Source organism: Hyla sarda, chromosome 3 (genome assembly GCF_029499605.1).
Source record: "Hyla sarda isolate aHylSar1 chromosome 3, aHylSar1.hap1, whole genome shotgun sequence".
NCBI classification, from domain to species: Eukaryota; Metazoa; Chordata; class Amphibia; order Anura; family Hylidae; genus Hyla; species Hyla sarda.
In genome coordinates this window covers 358,271,373-358,288,555 of record NC_079191.1, presented here as the reverse complement: position 1 = coordinate 358,288,555, position 17,183 = coordinate 358,271,373, and the positions used below count along the sequence as shown (strand labels likewise).

Here is a 17,183-nt window from a genome sequence, read left to right as displayed (position 1 = left end):
GATTTACAACCTGCGGACCTCCAGATGTTGCAAAACTACAACACCCAGCATGCCCGGACAGCCGTTGGCTGTCCGGGCATGCTGGGTGTTGTAGTTTTGCAACATCTTGAGGTCCACAGGTTGTAGACCACTGGTAGAGGAAGTTGTACTCACCTGTCTCCGCCGCTCCCGACCGTCACCACTCGTCACCGCTGTGACCAGTGCCACTGCTTCCCCGGCATCCTCCCTCTCTGTCACCGCCATCAGGTCACTACGCACGCTGCTCCTATTGGATGACTGGACGGCGTGTGCAGTGACGTGATGACGTCGATGGAGAGCGCCGACGATGCAGAGGATCCCGAAGAGGACGCGCCGGAGCCCCGAGGACAGGTAAGTGATCGTCAGCGGACCACACGGGGCACCGTAAACGGCTGAAGCAGTCAGCGCTGCCGGATAGCAGTTTATGCGATGGCCCCGACATACAAAAGCATCGTATGTTGATGCCTTTGAGAGGCCATCGCATGTTGAAATGATCGTATGTCGGGGCCATCGTAGGTCGAGGGGTCACTGTATGTATGTATGTGTATATGTGTGTATATATATATATATATATATATATATATATGGGCTTATATGTGAATGGAAAGATGACAACAAAGGCTGAATACTATACCCTACTTCACACTGTAAACTTAATATTGTCAGACTTCTCTGAGATTGTTTGATCTGCAGGGACGTGTTTGCACAGCGGTACTAATAAACTTTCACTGAGGTGTTACCTTACAATTAACCAGACAAATGCAAACTTTATAGAGTGCCGTGTAGTGCCGTAGGCTAGTTTTATCTTTGGGCGACTTCTATTACACAACTGATACATATCCTTGTGACTTCATTTTCTTTCAGACAGCAGCGAGTGTCTTGCTGGAGACTGCAGTATAATAGCTGGTGGCAATCTAGCTGGCTGGCATCCGGACTCTGCCGCTGTATTGTGGAGAAGGATCCTGGGAATACTCGGAGACGTGAACAACATCCAGTCCACCCAAATCCATGCCAAGGTGTTTGGCTACCTCTACGAGCTGTGGTACAAGCTGGCTAAGGTGAGGTCCCCATGCACTCCATTGCAGTTTCCTATATGATTGTCTTAGGCTATGTTCACACAATGGCATTTCTGTGTGGAATTCCACGTTGGTATTCTACACAGATTCAGCAGCAGCAGAGTCCCATTAATTTCAATGGGATTCTCCTGAACTGTTCACACAGCAGAATTTCCGCACCGGAAACATCTGACACAGGAATTCATATTCCGGTGTCTTCAAAAACAATAGACATGTCTGTTCTTTCTGTAAACTCTACACGGAAATACATTGCTGTCTATTAGACATTTTTTTTATAATTTTTGTTTTTGTTTTGGGGATTTACACTTCTATCGAATGAGGCTAAACAGTGCCAAAATCCATGGCCAAATCTGCAATATTGAAAGTGAAAATGCATGGCAGAATTTGAGGGCATGCTTGGCATTTATACTGTGGATTCCATGAAGGATTTCTCTCACAAGAGGAATATGGACACAGATTTTCTTTGAGTTAACCCATGAACATTAACCCTAAAGTGATCTTCCATCAGGTTTTATTAGGGTTTTTCATAATTGGGCCTGTCAGATGAGATTTTGCTCAATCTATTCTTAAAATGAAGGAGATGTTTTTGACTTTTTGGCAATATCTGTAACTGTCCGTCACCGACACTGTATGTGCTGCATAGTATACCCAATAAAGGTAGATTGCCGAAAAATTGCACTTTATGGTAGACTTTAAAAAAAATTAAAAATTAAAATACTACTGTACTCCAAGGGCTTAAAGTTTCATTGAATTGAATTGAGCGAAGAGAAAAAAACCTAACCTGCAGTCATTTTTTTTTTCTCCATTTGACATTTTTATGAATCTTAAAATGGAGCTCAACCCTGATGTGAATGAGCCTTTAAATCATACCCAAATTTCTTCTATCTGTCTGATCAAGTTTAGGTCTATTCTAAATAAAAGGCAAAACCCTACACTTTGAAGTTGGAACAGTAGGTGGCAGCAGCGTATAACATTCTGATATGGGAGGGATGAACATTTTTATATTCATACATGTACAACTTGTATATCTATACAGTACACATAAAAAATATATATATAGTAATAATAAAATATATACATATATATATTTACGTGTTTATTTTTTGCAATAAACAATTTGCTGTTTCTTTTTTTTATTATTTTTTTTTTTTTTTGTTATTCCAGATCAGAGACAATCTGTCTATCAGTCTGGACAATCAGTCTTCCCCTCCACCCCCTATTTTGATCCCACCCCTCCGAATGTTTGCCTCGTGGTTGTTTAAGGTAAGCAATGTAAAGGTTACTTTAGAATGGTTCTTTGTGGGGCTGTTTGTTTAACATAATCAATGCTGTAAGAGGCTTAGATATTGTATGATGCCTTTCGTGTTGTACTTTTCTGAGACGCGACAGAATACGCTTATGGGCTCAGATTAAATAGAAAAAGAAAACCAAACCTATATACCCCACTTTGCTTCCGCTTCACTGTTGCCTGTCCCTGCTGCAAGCGCTTTCTTCTGACGACATAAGAAAGTGCAACACTGAGACAACAGCAAGCGAGTAAGGAAGCAAAGTATAGATTTTTTTTTTATTAGAAAAAAAATAACTGTCCGGCATACCCCTTAAAGAAGGGATATTTTAGTGGTATTTTCAATATACTGTGCACCCTATTCACTAAATGATTTCCAAGCAGGCAACTACACTGCCGAACGAGTATAAGGAGGGTAAACTGCAGGCATACAAGCTGATATGTGGCATGATGACACGGCGGCAAGATGTCCTACCAAACTCCGATGTCTTGATTCATTTTTATCTTGTCCTGCACAATGGCCTCAATCATGAAGATCAGGTAAGTGTCCAATGTGCTAAGTATTTTTGCTTACTGCCAGCATGTCATTTATTTACCCTTTATATGCTTGCACGGATGCACTATTACCCCATTGAAATTTATTCTTAATAGTCATCTCCTGACCTCCCACCATCCTTTTTTTTTTTTTTTTTCTCTGTCCCTGCCTATTGCCCATCTATCCCTAACCCCCCTCCCTGCCTTTAATTAAATTTTTTTTTTTTTTACTATGGTGGAAATGCCTTTTTGTCTGCCTGGTAGTGTGCTCACTACCAGGCAGACTTCCCCAGCAGGCGCGACGTCACTGATGCCTGCTGGGGCCAACACTTCCGCCCTTAGTTCACCTATACAGTGTGCCTCCAGCTGTTTCACCACTACAACTCCCAGCTTACCCTGACATCTATTGGCTGTCAGGGCATGCTGGAAGTTGTAGTGGGGAAACAGCTGGAGGCATACTGTACAGGTGAAAACAATAACTTTATTGGCCGCGGTGCTACGGAATGCATTGCTTACACTCCTCCCACCCTGCCGACTCCACTTCCAGCAGTCCTGCCAGCTCCCCACCGAGAGCTGTTGCAGAATAGCTATCATACAGGGAGGATGTAGCACCTGCTGCATTAATTCTCTGTCTGCTCCTCTATCTGGGGCATTGTACAGCACAAGACGGCACTCTGTAAATACACCTCTAAAAATGGGAGTATTCTACTGTAATTATGTTATGTTTTTACTGTCCTTTAAATGTTCGGTGTGATAAAGCACATTATTTGCTATGATTTCTGCAAATTTGCAGCAAAAACTTGGTGAAAACTGCAGCGTGTGAACACAGCCTAAATGTCATATAAAAGATGTGTATATGAGATGGGGATCGTGATGTAGTCTGTAGCCAGAGGTGATTACATTATTTAGCAGATGAGACTAGAGCTCAGACACCAGGTCCAGCCAAGCGTTCAGAGACAGTAGCGGGATGAGGCATTGTCTTGGGAGACAGAGGGAAGCTGGGGGGCTACTGAGACAACACCACATTAAAAATGAAACAACTAAACAACTTCCCTTCAGAGGTTAATCAGCCATGCTGGAGCCATTTCAGTTTGTGGTAACAATATATTAGGAAGTAATATATTTTGGGGTAATAGTCTTATTTAAATACAATTTTTTGAAACTGGACTACCCCTTTAACATTCAGTCATATTTATCTAAAATATTTTCCATTCAGATGGATGGAATTGATTTTTTTAGCAATTTCTGCAAAAAATCTACTGGTTGTGAACTCCCCCTAAGACTGGTGTCACTGGCCATAAATGGTAATTTTCTTACTATAGAGAAGTGACATGCAATAGAAAAGAAAAAATTAGAAATAATCGTCCGACCTCAGCCTATTCCATGGAATTATGTGATATTAAGCCTTCAGGATCTGTACTACATTATTACACAAAGCTGATTATAAAGATCCTATGGGGTTAACATGGCCCCATAGTGAAGAGGTTAAATGTGCTTTTTCCTCCTAGAACATAATAAAACCTTCACAACTTCCAGTCTAGTCACTGAAGTAGCACAGTGTCAAACTCCTTGTCTCTGTCATCTAGCAAGAATAATACGTAAGGGGCCCCTTTATTCCTAATGCAGGTCAAAATAACCTGTTCTTGTGATGATGTGGTTTTTTCCTGTTTGGTGTCCAAAAGACAACGAGAAGTCTCAGCTTCCATGTGTCATGGTACTTTGTGCTAAACGTTGTCTCTAGTGAAGTGCTCTGCTATGGAAGGCTCTGCCACCCTTCTTGGGTCATAACCATTGGTGTTCAGAGTGTTAAAAACTAGACGTTGCCTGTAGTAAGGGGGGGGAGGGATATGGAAAACTATATGTGAACAAAAGTGTTAAAACCTTTTAACCCATAAGACCCTGTAGACCCATTTAAAATACAATGGTGCTACCTTAATGACTTTGGAACTTTTGGGTGGTTTAGGTAGGGGTGCACTTACATAAATTTGGCTTATTTAATAGGGGATTTAAAGTGTACCTGCCATCAACAATCAATTTTTAAATAATGTAGTTAATACCATTATTTATATATTTGTAATTTACATTGGTTAAATGTGTATATGTTTTTTCCTGCAGCTCCTGCAGGAAGTGTGGGAGGACAAGCAGGGCTCTGTACACTGAGGACAAGCAGGGCTCTGTGCACTGAGGACAAGCGGGGCTCTGTGCACAGAGGACAAGCGGGGCTCTGTGCACAGAGGGCAAGCGGGGCTCTGTGCACAGAGGGCAAGCGGGGCTCTGTGCACAGAGGGCAAGCGGGGCTCTGTGCACAGAGGACAAGCGGGGCTCTGTGCACAGAGGACAAGCGGGGCTCTGTGCACAGAGGACAAGCGGGGCTCTGTGCACAGAGGACAAGCGGGGCTCTGTGCACAGAGGACAAGCGGGGCTCTGTGCACAGAGGACAAGCGGGGCTCTGTGCAGTGAGGACAAGCGGGGCTCTGTGCAGTGAGGACAAGCGGGGCTCTGTGCAGTGAGGACAAGCGGGGCTCTGTGCAGTGAGGACAAGCGGGGCTCTGTGCAGTGAGGACAAGCGGGGCTCTGTGCAGTGAGGACAAGCGGGGCTCTGTGCAGTGAGGACAAGCCCTGAGGCTCAGGATAAATGACACATCAGGATAAAAGACAAGCCAGGAGTCTGCACAGAGCCCTGCTTGTCCTGTCCTCACTTCCTGTATTTGGACTCATCACAGAGACACACAGGCAATAGCTGCAGGGACAGCATTTTTTCACCCAAAAATCTAAACCTTTTTGTAACCAATGTAAATTACAAATATACATATGTTATTATCTACTTTATATAAAACGTTTTTGTTGATGACAGGTACATTTTAAGTATTAAAGCCAAAGAAAGCCATTTAGAGCCATATAAAGCCCCCCTGTGTGCTCAAACAGAATCTTTATATTATTTATTTCATAGCTTTTACCTTTTTCCAAAAATATATCTGACACAGTAGAATAAAACATTCTGTCTTTGCATCTTGTATCACTGTATGACTTTAATGGCAACAAGGTGTAAATAATGGGAGATGTTAGCCTTCATAATTTACAGGGGCATAACAAGTAACCTCGGCCCAAATCCAGCATAACAGCCTCAGAACAATAAAAAAAATAAAAATTGATTTGGTCTTCAAAATGTAAGGGAATAATGCACTTTGTGATGTCACAGTACAGGGATAATACACAGGGATGTCACAGTGCAGGGATAATACACAGGGATGTCACAGTACAGGGATAATACACAAGGATGTCACAGTACAGGGATAATACACAAGGATGTCACAGTACAGGGAAAATACACACAGCGATGTCACAGTACAGGGATAATATACACAGGGATGTCACAGTACAGGGATAATACACAGGGATGTCACAGTGCAGGGATAATACACAGGGATGTCACAGTACAGGGATAATATAAACAGGGATGTCACAGTGCAGGGATAATACACAGGGATGTCACAGTACAGGGATAATACGCAGTGATGTCACAGTACAGGGATAATACAAACAGTGATGTCACAGTACAGGGATAATATACACAGGGATGTCACAGTGCAGGGATAATACACAGGGATGTCACAGTGCAGGGATAATACACAGTGATGTCACAGTGCAGGGATAATACACACAGGGATGTCACAGTGCAGGGATAATACACAGTGATGTCACAGTACAGGGATAATACAAACAGTGATGTCACAGTACAGGCATAATACACAGTGATGTTACAGTACATGGATAATACACAGTGATGTCACAGTGCAGGGATAATACACACAGTGATGTCACAGTGCAGGGATAATACACACAGTGATGTCACAGTACAGGGATAATACAAACAGTGATGTCACAGTACAGGCATAATACACAGTGATGTCACAGTACAGGGATAATACACAGGGATGTCACAGTGCAGGGATAATACACACAGTGATGTCACAGTGCAGGGATAATACACAGGGATGTCACAGTGCAAGGATAATACACAGGGATGTCACAGTACAGGGATAATACACAGGGATGTCACAGTACAGGGATAATACACAGGGATGTCACAGTACAGGGATAATACACAGGGATGTCACAGTACAGGGATAATACACAGGGATGTCACAGTGCAGGGATAATACACAGGGATGTTACAGTACAGGGATAATACACAGGGATGTCACAGTGCAGGGATAATACATAGAGATGTCACAGTACAGGGATAATACACAAGGATGTCACAGTATAGGGATAATACACAGGGATGTCACAGTACAGGGATAATACACACAGTGATGTCACAGTGCAGGGATAATACACAGGGATGTCACAGTACAGGGATAATATACAGTGATGTCACAGTACAGGGATAATACACAGTGATGTCACAGTACAGGGATAATACACAGGGATGTCACAGTGCAGGGATAATACACAGGGATGTCACAGTACAGGGATAATACACAGTGATGTCACAGTACAGGGATAATACGCAGTGATGTCACAGTACAGGGATAATACGCAGTGATGTCACAGTGCAGGGATAATACACAGAGATGTCACAGTACAGGGATAATACACAAGGATGTCACAGTATAGGGATAATACACAGGGATGTCACAGTACAGGGATAATACACACAGTGATGTCACAGTACAGGGATAATACACAGGGATGTCACAGTACAGGGATAATACACAGGGATGTCACAGTACAGGGATAATACACAGGGATGTCACAGTACAGGGATAATACACAGGGATGTCACAGTACAGGGATAATATGCAGTGATGTCACAGTACAGGGATAATACACAGGGATGTCACAGTACAGGGATAATACACAGGGATGTCACAGTGCAGGGATAATACACAGGGATGTCACAGTACAGGGATAATACACACAGTGATGTCACAGTGCAGGGGCTAATACACAGTGATGTCACAGTACAGGGATAATACACAAAGTGATGTTACAGTACAGGGATAATACACACAGTGATGTCACAGTACAGGGATAATACACAGGGATGTCACAGTACAGGGATAATACACAGGGATGTCACAGTACAGGGATAATACACAGGGATGTCACAGTACAGGGATAATACACAGGGATGTCACAGTACAGGGATAATACACAGGGATGTCACAGTACAGGGATAATACACAGGGATGTCACAGTGCAGGGATAATACACAGGGATGTCACAGTACAGGGATAATACAAACAGTGATGTCACAGTACAGGGATAATACAAACAGTGATGTCACAGTACAGGCATAATACACAGCAATGTCACAGTACAGGGATAATACACACAGGGATGTCACAGTGCAGGGATAATACACACAGTGATGTCACAGTACAGGGATAATACACAGGGATGTCACAGTACAGGGATAATACACACAGTGATGTCACAGTGCAGGGATAATACACACAGTGATGTCACAGTACAGGGATAATACAAACAGTTATGTCACAGTACAGTCATAATACACAGTGATGTCACAGAACAGGCATAATACACAGTGATGTCACAGTACAGGGATAATACACAGGGATGTCACAGTGCAGGGATAATACACACAGTGATGTCACAGTGTAGGGATAATACACAGGGATGTCACAGTGTAGGGATAATACACAGGGATGTCACAGTACAGGGATAATACACAGGGATGTCGCAGTACAGGGATAATACACAGGGATGTCGCAGTACAGGGATAATACACAGGGATGTCGCAGTACAGGGATAATACACAGGGATGTCACAGTACAGGGATAATACCCAGGGATGTCACAGTGCAGGGATAATACACAGGGATGTCACAGTACAGGGATAATACAAACAGTGATGTCACAGTACAGGCATAATACACAAAGTGATGTCACAGTACAGGGATGTCACAGTACAGGGATAATGCACACAGGGATGTCACAGTACAGGGATAATACACACAGGGATGTCACAGTACAGGGATAATACACACAGTGATATCACAGTACAGGGATAATACACAGGGATGTCACAGTACAGGGATAATATACACAGGGATGTCACAGTGCAGGGATAATACACAGGGATGTCACAGTACAGGGATAATACGAAGAGATGTCACAGTACAGGGATAATACGAAGGGATGTCACAGTACAGGGGTAATAATCACTGATGTCACAAGGCAGGGGTAATGCACACAAAGATCACCGCAGTGGAACCCTGCGTGGGTCTATTTTCTTAATCCCACTTCCGCCTGCTCCCGGTAAATTTCTGACCATTACTGCCCACTCCTGAACGTATGTGTCCAATGCCGCCCGTTCCCACGAACATTCTGAAAGGTGCCTCATTATAAAGTAGTAGCGGTGCGTGCAGCTTAATGCTATCCCCCAGCCTTTTCAGGCTCCGGAATGGCACAACTGCTTAGTACTGTGACTTACATGGCTACCAGTAATTTACAGGGACTATTATTGTTTGAGTTGTGAAGTGTGCCTATGCATAAATTGATATACCTAGAAGCAGACATGCCTTTCAAAAGCCTAGAAAAGCTAGCTGTATCTTTTTATGCACAAGCACACAGAAATCATATATTAGTCCCTGTAATTGTGCCAGGGCTAGTATTGGTGGCCAACTGGCCGTGTGGTTGCTGTACTAAGCAGATGTGTCATTCAGGAGCCTGAGAAAGCTGTGTGTGACAGTCAGACCCTATAATCATTTGAAGGGTCGGACTCTCATACACTTATATAAGCAGATATGCCATTCAGGAGCATGGAACAGCTGGGGGAGACATTCTTACCTTGCTTTTCTATTCTCCTAAATGGTATATTTGCAACCTTAAAGGGTTATTCTGGGGAACTAAACCCATAGCCCATCCTTTCTCTCTCACCAACTTATTTATTTGTCTAAATATCATTCATTAGCTATATAGAGCAGTTTCCCGCTTTGAGCTGTCACTTACATGCAGGAAGTGAGAGAGACACATCATATTCAGATCCATTTTGTCTTTGTGTAAAACCCTCACTGAGACCTAGCCCCCACCCTCCTGGAAGAAAACCACCACGTGATTTCTGGCTTCACAGCCACAACTCCCTCTCCTCCCTGTGTGCTGGCAGAGAAGCCCAGTGAAGATTCTCAGTCACAACTCAGCACATAATGCTGCTCTTTTCCTTCTGTAGATCTTATGACTGACTGTGGCCATTCAGAGCATAACATGATTTATTGCTGTGGGTGGTTGTGGGGGGGGGATAGTTTAAAAGAAAAGACATGTGTGTGCTGCTGACAACAACGCAGCCATTACACAGAGCTGCACTGACTTCTGGGAGTTGTAGTCTGGGCTGCAAGCAAGGACAAAGAATATTAAGGAGACAAAAGGGGCCACAAGAGCTTCCAAAGCCACATGGATAACTACAGGGGACACAGAACAGGTATTGTGGTGGCTTTGGGGCATTTTTATTTTTATTAACTTTTAAGTACTATAGAAATGTTACAGAGCACTGGTGGTGAGCGTGAAGGACTGTGTGTACCTCATCCTACTGACACAAGTCCTCCTATTCCTACCCCTTAGAGTGTGACAGAGCGGTGCAGCACTGTGGACATATACTTCTGACAAGGGGAGCAGTCGGCAGCACAGCCAAGCATCAGACACTAGAGGCTGCACCCAGAATGACTCAAATGTGCGACTCTTCCTAGTTAGTTTAACTGCGCTCTGGACTCCGGGAGGGAGAAAATAAGGGAAGGTATCTTTTGTTTTTTCTGGTACATATAACAGACAGAGGGGGCTGCATTGCGGTGCGGGAGTGCACAAGATGAGTGGACCTGCAGGTATAATCTGTGACCTCCTGTCCGCAACATACCCAATACCGCCTGCACCTGCAAGTATTTCAGTGGGTCCTGCGGAATGCCAATGCAGTTCTCTACACCACAGTATAAAAGTACATTGCTGTCAGAAGAAATGCTGCAGAGAGAAGTTATAGTGCACACAGCAGTGTTCCACAAACAGCGCACCTCCAGCTGTTTAAAAGAACTTCAACTCCATCATGCCCAGACAGCCAAAGGAGATGGGGCATGAAGATCCGTCTTCTAGTTCACAGTTATATGTGAGACGGAGAACGGGTGCCCGGAAAGGTATTCGAGCGCTAGATGCAAAATTAAAGTCCTTTCGAAATATTACGGCACTATAATAATTTTTTTACAGGTACACTTTTTAAAGGGACACTCCACTGGCCAGCATTCAGAACATTTAGTTCTGAACGCTGCGGTGGTCGGACATGCCCCTCGTGACATCAGGCCATGCCCTCTCAATGGAAGTCTATTGGAGGGGGTGTGACGGCTGTCATACACCTCCCATAGTTTTACACTGAGGGGGCATGGCCTGTCATCACAAGAGGGGTGGGAGGGGCGGCCGATCCCCGCAGTGCGCACAACGTTCGGAACTAAATGTTCTGAACGCTGGCCAGTGGAGTACCCTTTTTAAGTTAGTGGGGGTCTTTTGGGCATAGTGTGACAGATCTGCATAGTGTTATGGTTTTTGTTTATAAACAGAAACCTTAATGCAAATGTGTACATAGCCTAGGAGCGGTAGTATGGAGATAAATAAATCACCTAACATGTTAATTTATTAAATGTATTTAATTTATTTTATCAATTCCAGCACTAGTTTCCCTGAAAGGTTTGTTTACTGAGCAGAGAGAGGAAAAACTTTTTGTCTGCAAGATTATTAACATATAATAGCTGAACATTGAGACAGATAGTGAAGAACGACAAGTAATTCATCCAGTTGGAATAAAAGCTGAAAAATAATATTGGTCCTGGATTATTCCTTTTTAGAGGACTGACAAACAAAATGTGGGGGGGCTTTTATTTTTGGTAATTTTGTAGTAAAGTAAAGAAATGTGTCAGTACATTCACTATTTAGAGCACAAGATTCCGCCTTTCTAATGGTTGGAATGGTCGACAAATAAACCCTTTGGATTTGTATTTCAGCAGAAACCCTGTGATCATTCACTCTCTTCATTATATGTAAAATGATAAATGCACGGCCCTACAATTTCTGCTTGTGCCGCCAGCCGGCTTCCATAATGATCACTGTTATCGTAAGAAACCAGTATGCTTAAGAGCAGGGAAAATGTAATAATGGTCATGTCCTCATTCGTAAAGTAGCATGATATGTAAATGGCTTTATGAAGTGCTGGCATGTGGGCAGAAGAAGAACTGCTAAGATTGCTAAACCCTGGTAAAAAGAAGTATCCTGAGCACAATACAAGGCACTGTAAGGGATTGTCTGCTTCACATATCTTATGGCTACACAGATTCAGAATCTGGTCCATATATTGTTGGCTCTGCATAAAGCCATGTGAAGAGCATCTCTAAGATCTAGGGTTGTCCAAACCAAACATCATCTTAAAACTTAGGGCTCATTCACACTACGGCCATTCAGACATTTTCATTTTTTGAGCAGATGTTCTTCTGCTGGCGCAATTCTGCTGTGGCAATTCCGCAGTCTTAACAAAGCAGCAGAATCCTAATACTACTCTTTTTCAAATGGACTTCATCCGCCGAAATGTCCACAGGGTGGAAAAAGAAGTTTTGATCTGTTGGGGTCTCAACGCCGTTGAGACCCCCACCTATTGCTAGATATAGCACTTGCCATCTCTGAGCACTTTGCAGATGACAGGCTCCATAGAATGCACAAATATAGAAAAAAAGAAGAGTGTCCGGCGCCTTGTGTAATCCTGTTAGTTCGAAAAAATGGTAAAGCAAGATAGGTGGTCTCTCACCTGGAGTAGAACTTGCATTCAGGCATATCACCCCACCAAGAGTATAGCTCCTAGGTTTGCAGCCGGCAGTATTCAGGATGGTGTCCCGCAACAGGGGATCATAGTGAAATGTGGCAAAAGGTTAAAACAAAAGCACTACTGGTTGTGCTACCGAATGGAGTCTGATTCAGAAAGGGTTAAAAAGTATCAGTTTGACACTGCGTGATAAAACAATGAAAGGTACCACTAGAATCGAGATGCATTTCGTGAGTTGTATCTCCCTTTTTTCTATTGCATAACCAAAGGTGTCTATACATCAGCTAAAAATATGGAGTTTAAATAAGATAATACTTTTTTTGTTTACGTGTTTTGTTTAAACTGTATTAACTATATGAAACTGGAATCTTGGATTATGCCCACACCCCTTCATTTTGGCGCCACAGACGGGTTATTTAAACTCCATCTTTTTATCTGATGTATAGACACCTTTGATTATGCAATTGAAAAAGGGAGATATACCTTATATACTCGAGTATAAGCCTAGTTTTTCAGCACGATTTTTCGTGCTGACATCACCCCCCTCGGCTTATACTCGAGTGAACTCTCTGCCTGTCAATCCCTTCAGTGGTCTTCAACCTGCGGACCTCCAGATGTTGCAAAACTACAACTCCCATCGGCTGTCCGGGCATGCTGGGAGTTGTAGTTTTGAAACATCTGGAGGTCCGCAGATTGAAGACCACTGCGTCCTTCATCATCATCCAAACCCCCCTTTTAGTTTTCTGCTCACCTCCCCTTGGTGGGAAGGGTGAGCTGGTCCGTGCCATCTATGCTGCATGGACCGGTGGGGAGGGTTAGTCGTTCCGGGCTGTCCATTTTCACCAGCCGGCCCCCGACAAGTCACGTTGCCTTGACGACGACGCACAGGGACGTCCGTGCGCAGCAGACGTACTTGCACATCAACGTCCCTGTGCGTCGTCGTCAATGGTAATGGTGACGGGGGTGATGATGACAGGGGGGGATGATGACAGTGTGAAAATGACAGGGTGATGATAATGGGGGTGATAATGACGGGGTGATGACAGGGTGATGATCATGGGGGTCTGGATGATGACAAGGTGGTGATGATGGGGTTCTGGATGATGACGGGGTGATGATGACGGTGGTGTTAATGATGGGGGTCTGGATGATGACAGGGGGGGATGATGTATTTCCCACCCTAGGCTTATAGTCGAATCAATAACTTTTCCTGGGTTTTTGGGGTGAAATTAGGGGCCTCGGCTTATATTCGGGTCGGCTTATACTCGAGTATATACGATAACTCCCGAAACGCGTCCTGATTCTAGTGGTACCTTTTTTGTTTTATCATGCAGTGTCAATAAACTGATACTTTTTAACCCTCTCTGAATTGGACTCCATTCGGTAGTACAACTAGCAGTGCTTTTGTTTCAACCTTTTGCCACAGGCACCAATGAATGCCCTGACCACCTCCTATAATAAGTGCCGAGCGAGGGAATGCAGTGCTCTATATGTAGCGATCAGTTGGGGGGTAGTCCAGCACCAGGTGTATTTTTTTTTTTTTCCCTTCTAAAACAGGGCCACATCTGTCCACAGGTCGTGTGTTATTGTTTCAGTTCTGAACATTTGTGCTCTGTACTTGCAGTCGCCATACTATTAGTGGCAGAGCATGGTACTGCAGTGGTCTCCTTTCTCAGTGAGTGGTACGCTGTATTATCTTGCACCTGTATTAGTAATAGTACAGCTATGCAAGGAGTAGCAGGAGTAATAGGCCACAGACACTTTAAAGAGCTGGACATTTTTTTCTCCCTCTTTTAATGAACAAAATGGGTCAAAACTGTTGAGAAAAGTACCTGCAGATTTTGCTGCGTATTTACAGATCTGAGTAAAAAAATTCTGATGACTGTGGAATCGCCCTAAAGCACAGCATAAACTGAAAATATGGCCCTGCCTGCTGGAACTACTTTGCTTAGCCAAATACTTGCCACAGTACATTCCCCAGTCTCCTCAGTCATTGATTGGCTAAATGGACAGATCATGCAGGGACAACACGTCATAGGAACAAGGAAGAAGTGGTGATAAAAGGAACTTCGTCTTTGCTGCAGGGGAGCAGGAGGTGAGTTTCACAAATTTATTTTAACACAGCTTCCAGCCATATGTTAAAAAAATCAAACAAACACAAAACCCCGCACAACCCCTTAACGACAATGGACGTAAATGTACGTCATGGTGCCGGGGTACTTAGAGCACCATGACGTACATTCACGCTCCGTCATGACCGCGAGCACCGGAGCAGTGCTCGCATCATGTCCGGCAGGTCCCGGCTGCTATCAGCAGCCAGGGACCTGCCGGTAATGGCGGACATCCGCGATCGCGCGGATGTCCGCCATTAACCCCTCAGATGCCGTGATAAATACAGATCACAGCATCTGCGGCAGTGCGGTACTTGAATGGATGATCGGATCGCCCGCAGCACTGCGGCGGCGATCCGATCATCCAGCATGGCGGCCGGAGGTCCCCTCACCTTCCTCCAGCCGTTTACTGGGGTCTTCTGCTCTGGTCTGAGATCGAGCAGACCAGAGCAGATGATCACGATAATACGGATCAGTGCTATGTCCTATACATAGCACTGAACAGTATTAGCAATCAAATGGTTGCTATAGATGGTCCCCTATGGGGACTATTAAAGTGTAAAAATGAAAGTTACAAAAATGTGAAAAATCCCCTCCCCCAATAAAAATGTAAAATGTCATTTTCCCATTTTACCCCCATAAAGTGTAAAAAATTATAATTAATACACATATTTGGTATCGCCGCATGTGTAAATGTCCAAACTATTAAAATATAATGTTACAGATCCCATACGGTGAATGGCGTGAACGTAAAAAGAAAAGCGCAAAATTTCTTATTTTCTTGTCACATTTTATTCAAAAAAAATCTATAAAAAATTGTTTTATATACACAAATGTGGTGCCAATAAAAAGTACAGATCATGGCACAAAAAATGAGCCCTCATACTGCCGCTTATACGGAAAAATGAAAAAGTTATAGGTCATCAAAAAAGAAGAATTTGAAACATACCAATTTGGTTAAAAAGTTTGCGTTTTTTTTTTTTTTAAGCACAACAATAATAGAAAAGTATATAATTATGGGTATAATTTTAATCGCATAGACCCACAGAATATAGAACACGTCATTTTTACCATAAATTGTACGGCGTGAAAACGAAACCTTCCAAAATTTGCAAAATTTGCGGTTTTCTTTTTAATTTCCCCACACAAATAGTATTTTTATTTTATTTTCGCCATACATTTTCAGGTAAAATGAGTGATGTCATTATGCAGGACAACTGGTCACGCAAAAAACAAGCCCTCATACTAGTCTGTGGATGAAAATATAAAAGAGTTATGATTTTTAGAAGAAGAGGAGGAAAAAATGAAAATGCAAAAATAAAATTGGCTTGGCCCTTAGGTCAAAATGGGTTGTGTCCTTAAGGGGTTAACAATCAAAGGGTTCTTGTATGTATACACTGAATGGCTATGTAATACTGTATTACTCCCATAGACTGCTATGTGCCCATACTGTACCTCTGTGCTTCTTGTTTTATATAGAGATTTTTGTAGAATCTGAAAAAGTGATACGTTCCAACAAATACTGTATTACAGAGGTATTGTCCCAAGAAGCATCGTCAGTGGTGGTTGTAGTAGTATTTAATATTTTCCCCCTTGTCTGTACCATATAATTCCACAGAGAGTGCCTCTGACTCCATGGTGTAGGCTAACTTACTGACTCTATGGACCCCTAAACTGCATTACAACAGCAGCCCATAGATGCAAATTAATTTTGCCATTTTTTGTGTTCTATAAATTAGATATAAATAAGAACAGAAAACACCAGATGACTGGTGGGTGCCACATGATGGCGCTATTGTATTTCTATAGGACCCTGAGCCGTACTGCACAGAGCTACCACAATGTCTAGTTCTGACTCAGTTTGTATGTTAAAACTTCAAATATAAAAATAAACGTTAAATTGCATCAAGAATACAGATGGTCTATGGATCTATGAGGCAAGTATTCACTAATAAAATGGATTTCTTACCGGCTTTGTCATTGTTATTTGCTGCAATGTACAATTCCTTTCCAAGTACTGAAGATTCTACATGACTTTGGCATGAATCACAAGCGTTCTCCAGGTCTATGGAATGAATGCTCTGACCTTTTTGGTAAATTAATTATTTTTTTATTTTTTATAAAATGTTCTTGAGTCTTCATGGGTTTTATGTCCATTATTAGGCTTTTAGCTATTCTTTGTCTATTAAACCAAATGTTGAATGAAAGAACAGAGTTCTGCCACTTAATGTTGTATTTTCAGAGCAGTATGTGGAGAGTGTGACTTAGGCATGAAATGAATTCTCTTCTTACTTTTTATTCTGCAATGTAGAGATTCTTTTAGAAGTGATCTCGAGAGCCTTTGTG

General features: G+C 42.8%; 1 protein-coding gene across 4 annotated transcripts in view; it reads left to right on the top strand.

Moving 5' to 3' along the window:
• The window catches only part of RALGAPA2 (Ral GTPase activating protein catalytic subunit alpha 2), a 312,968-nt gene that overhangs the window by 105,416 nt on the left and 190,369 nt on the right, over positions 1-17,183 (top strand). For all 4 annotated transcript variants that reach the window (XM_056567643.1, XM_056567642.1, XM_056567641.1 and 1 more), the window contains 3 exons: positions 883-1,076; positions 2,259-2,357; positions 2,764-2,919. In XM_056567643.1, coding sequence (XP_056423618.1) covers positions 883-1,076; positions 2,259-2,357; positions 2,764-2,919 — 449 coding nt within the window. The remainder of the gene's footprint in view (positions 1-882; positions 1,077-2,258; positions 2,358-2,763; positions 2,920-17,183) is intronic.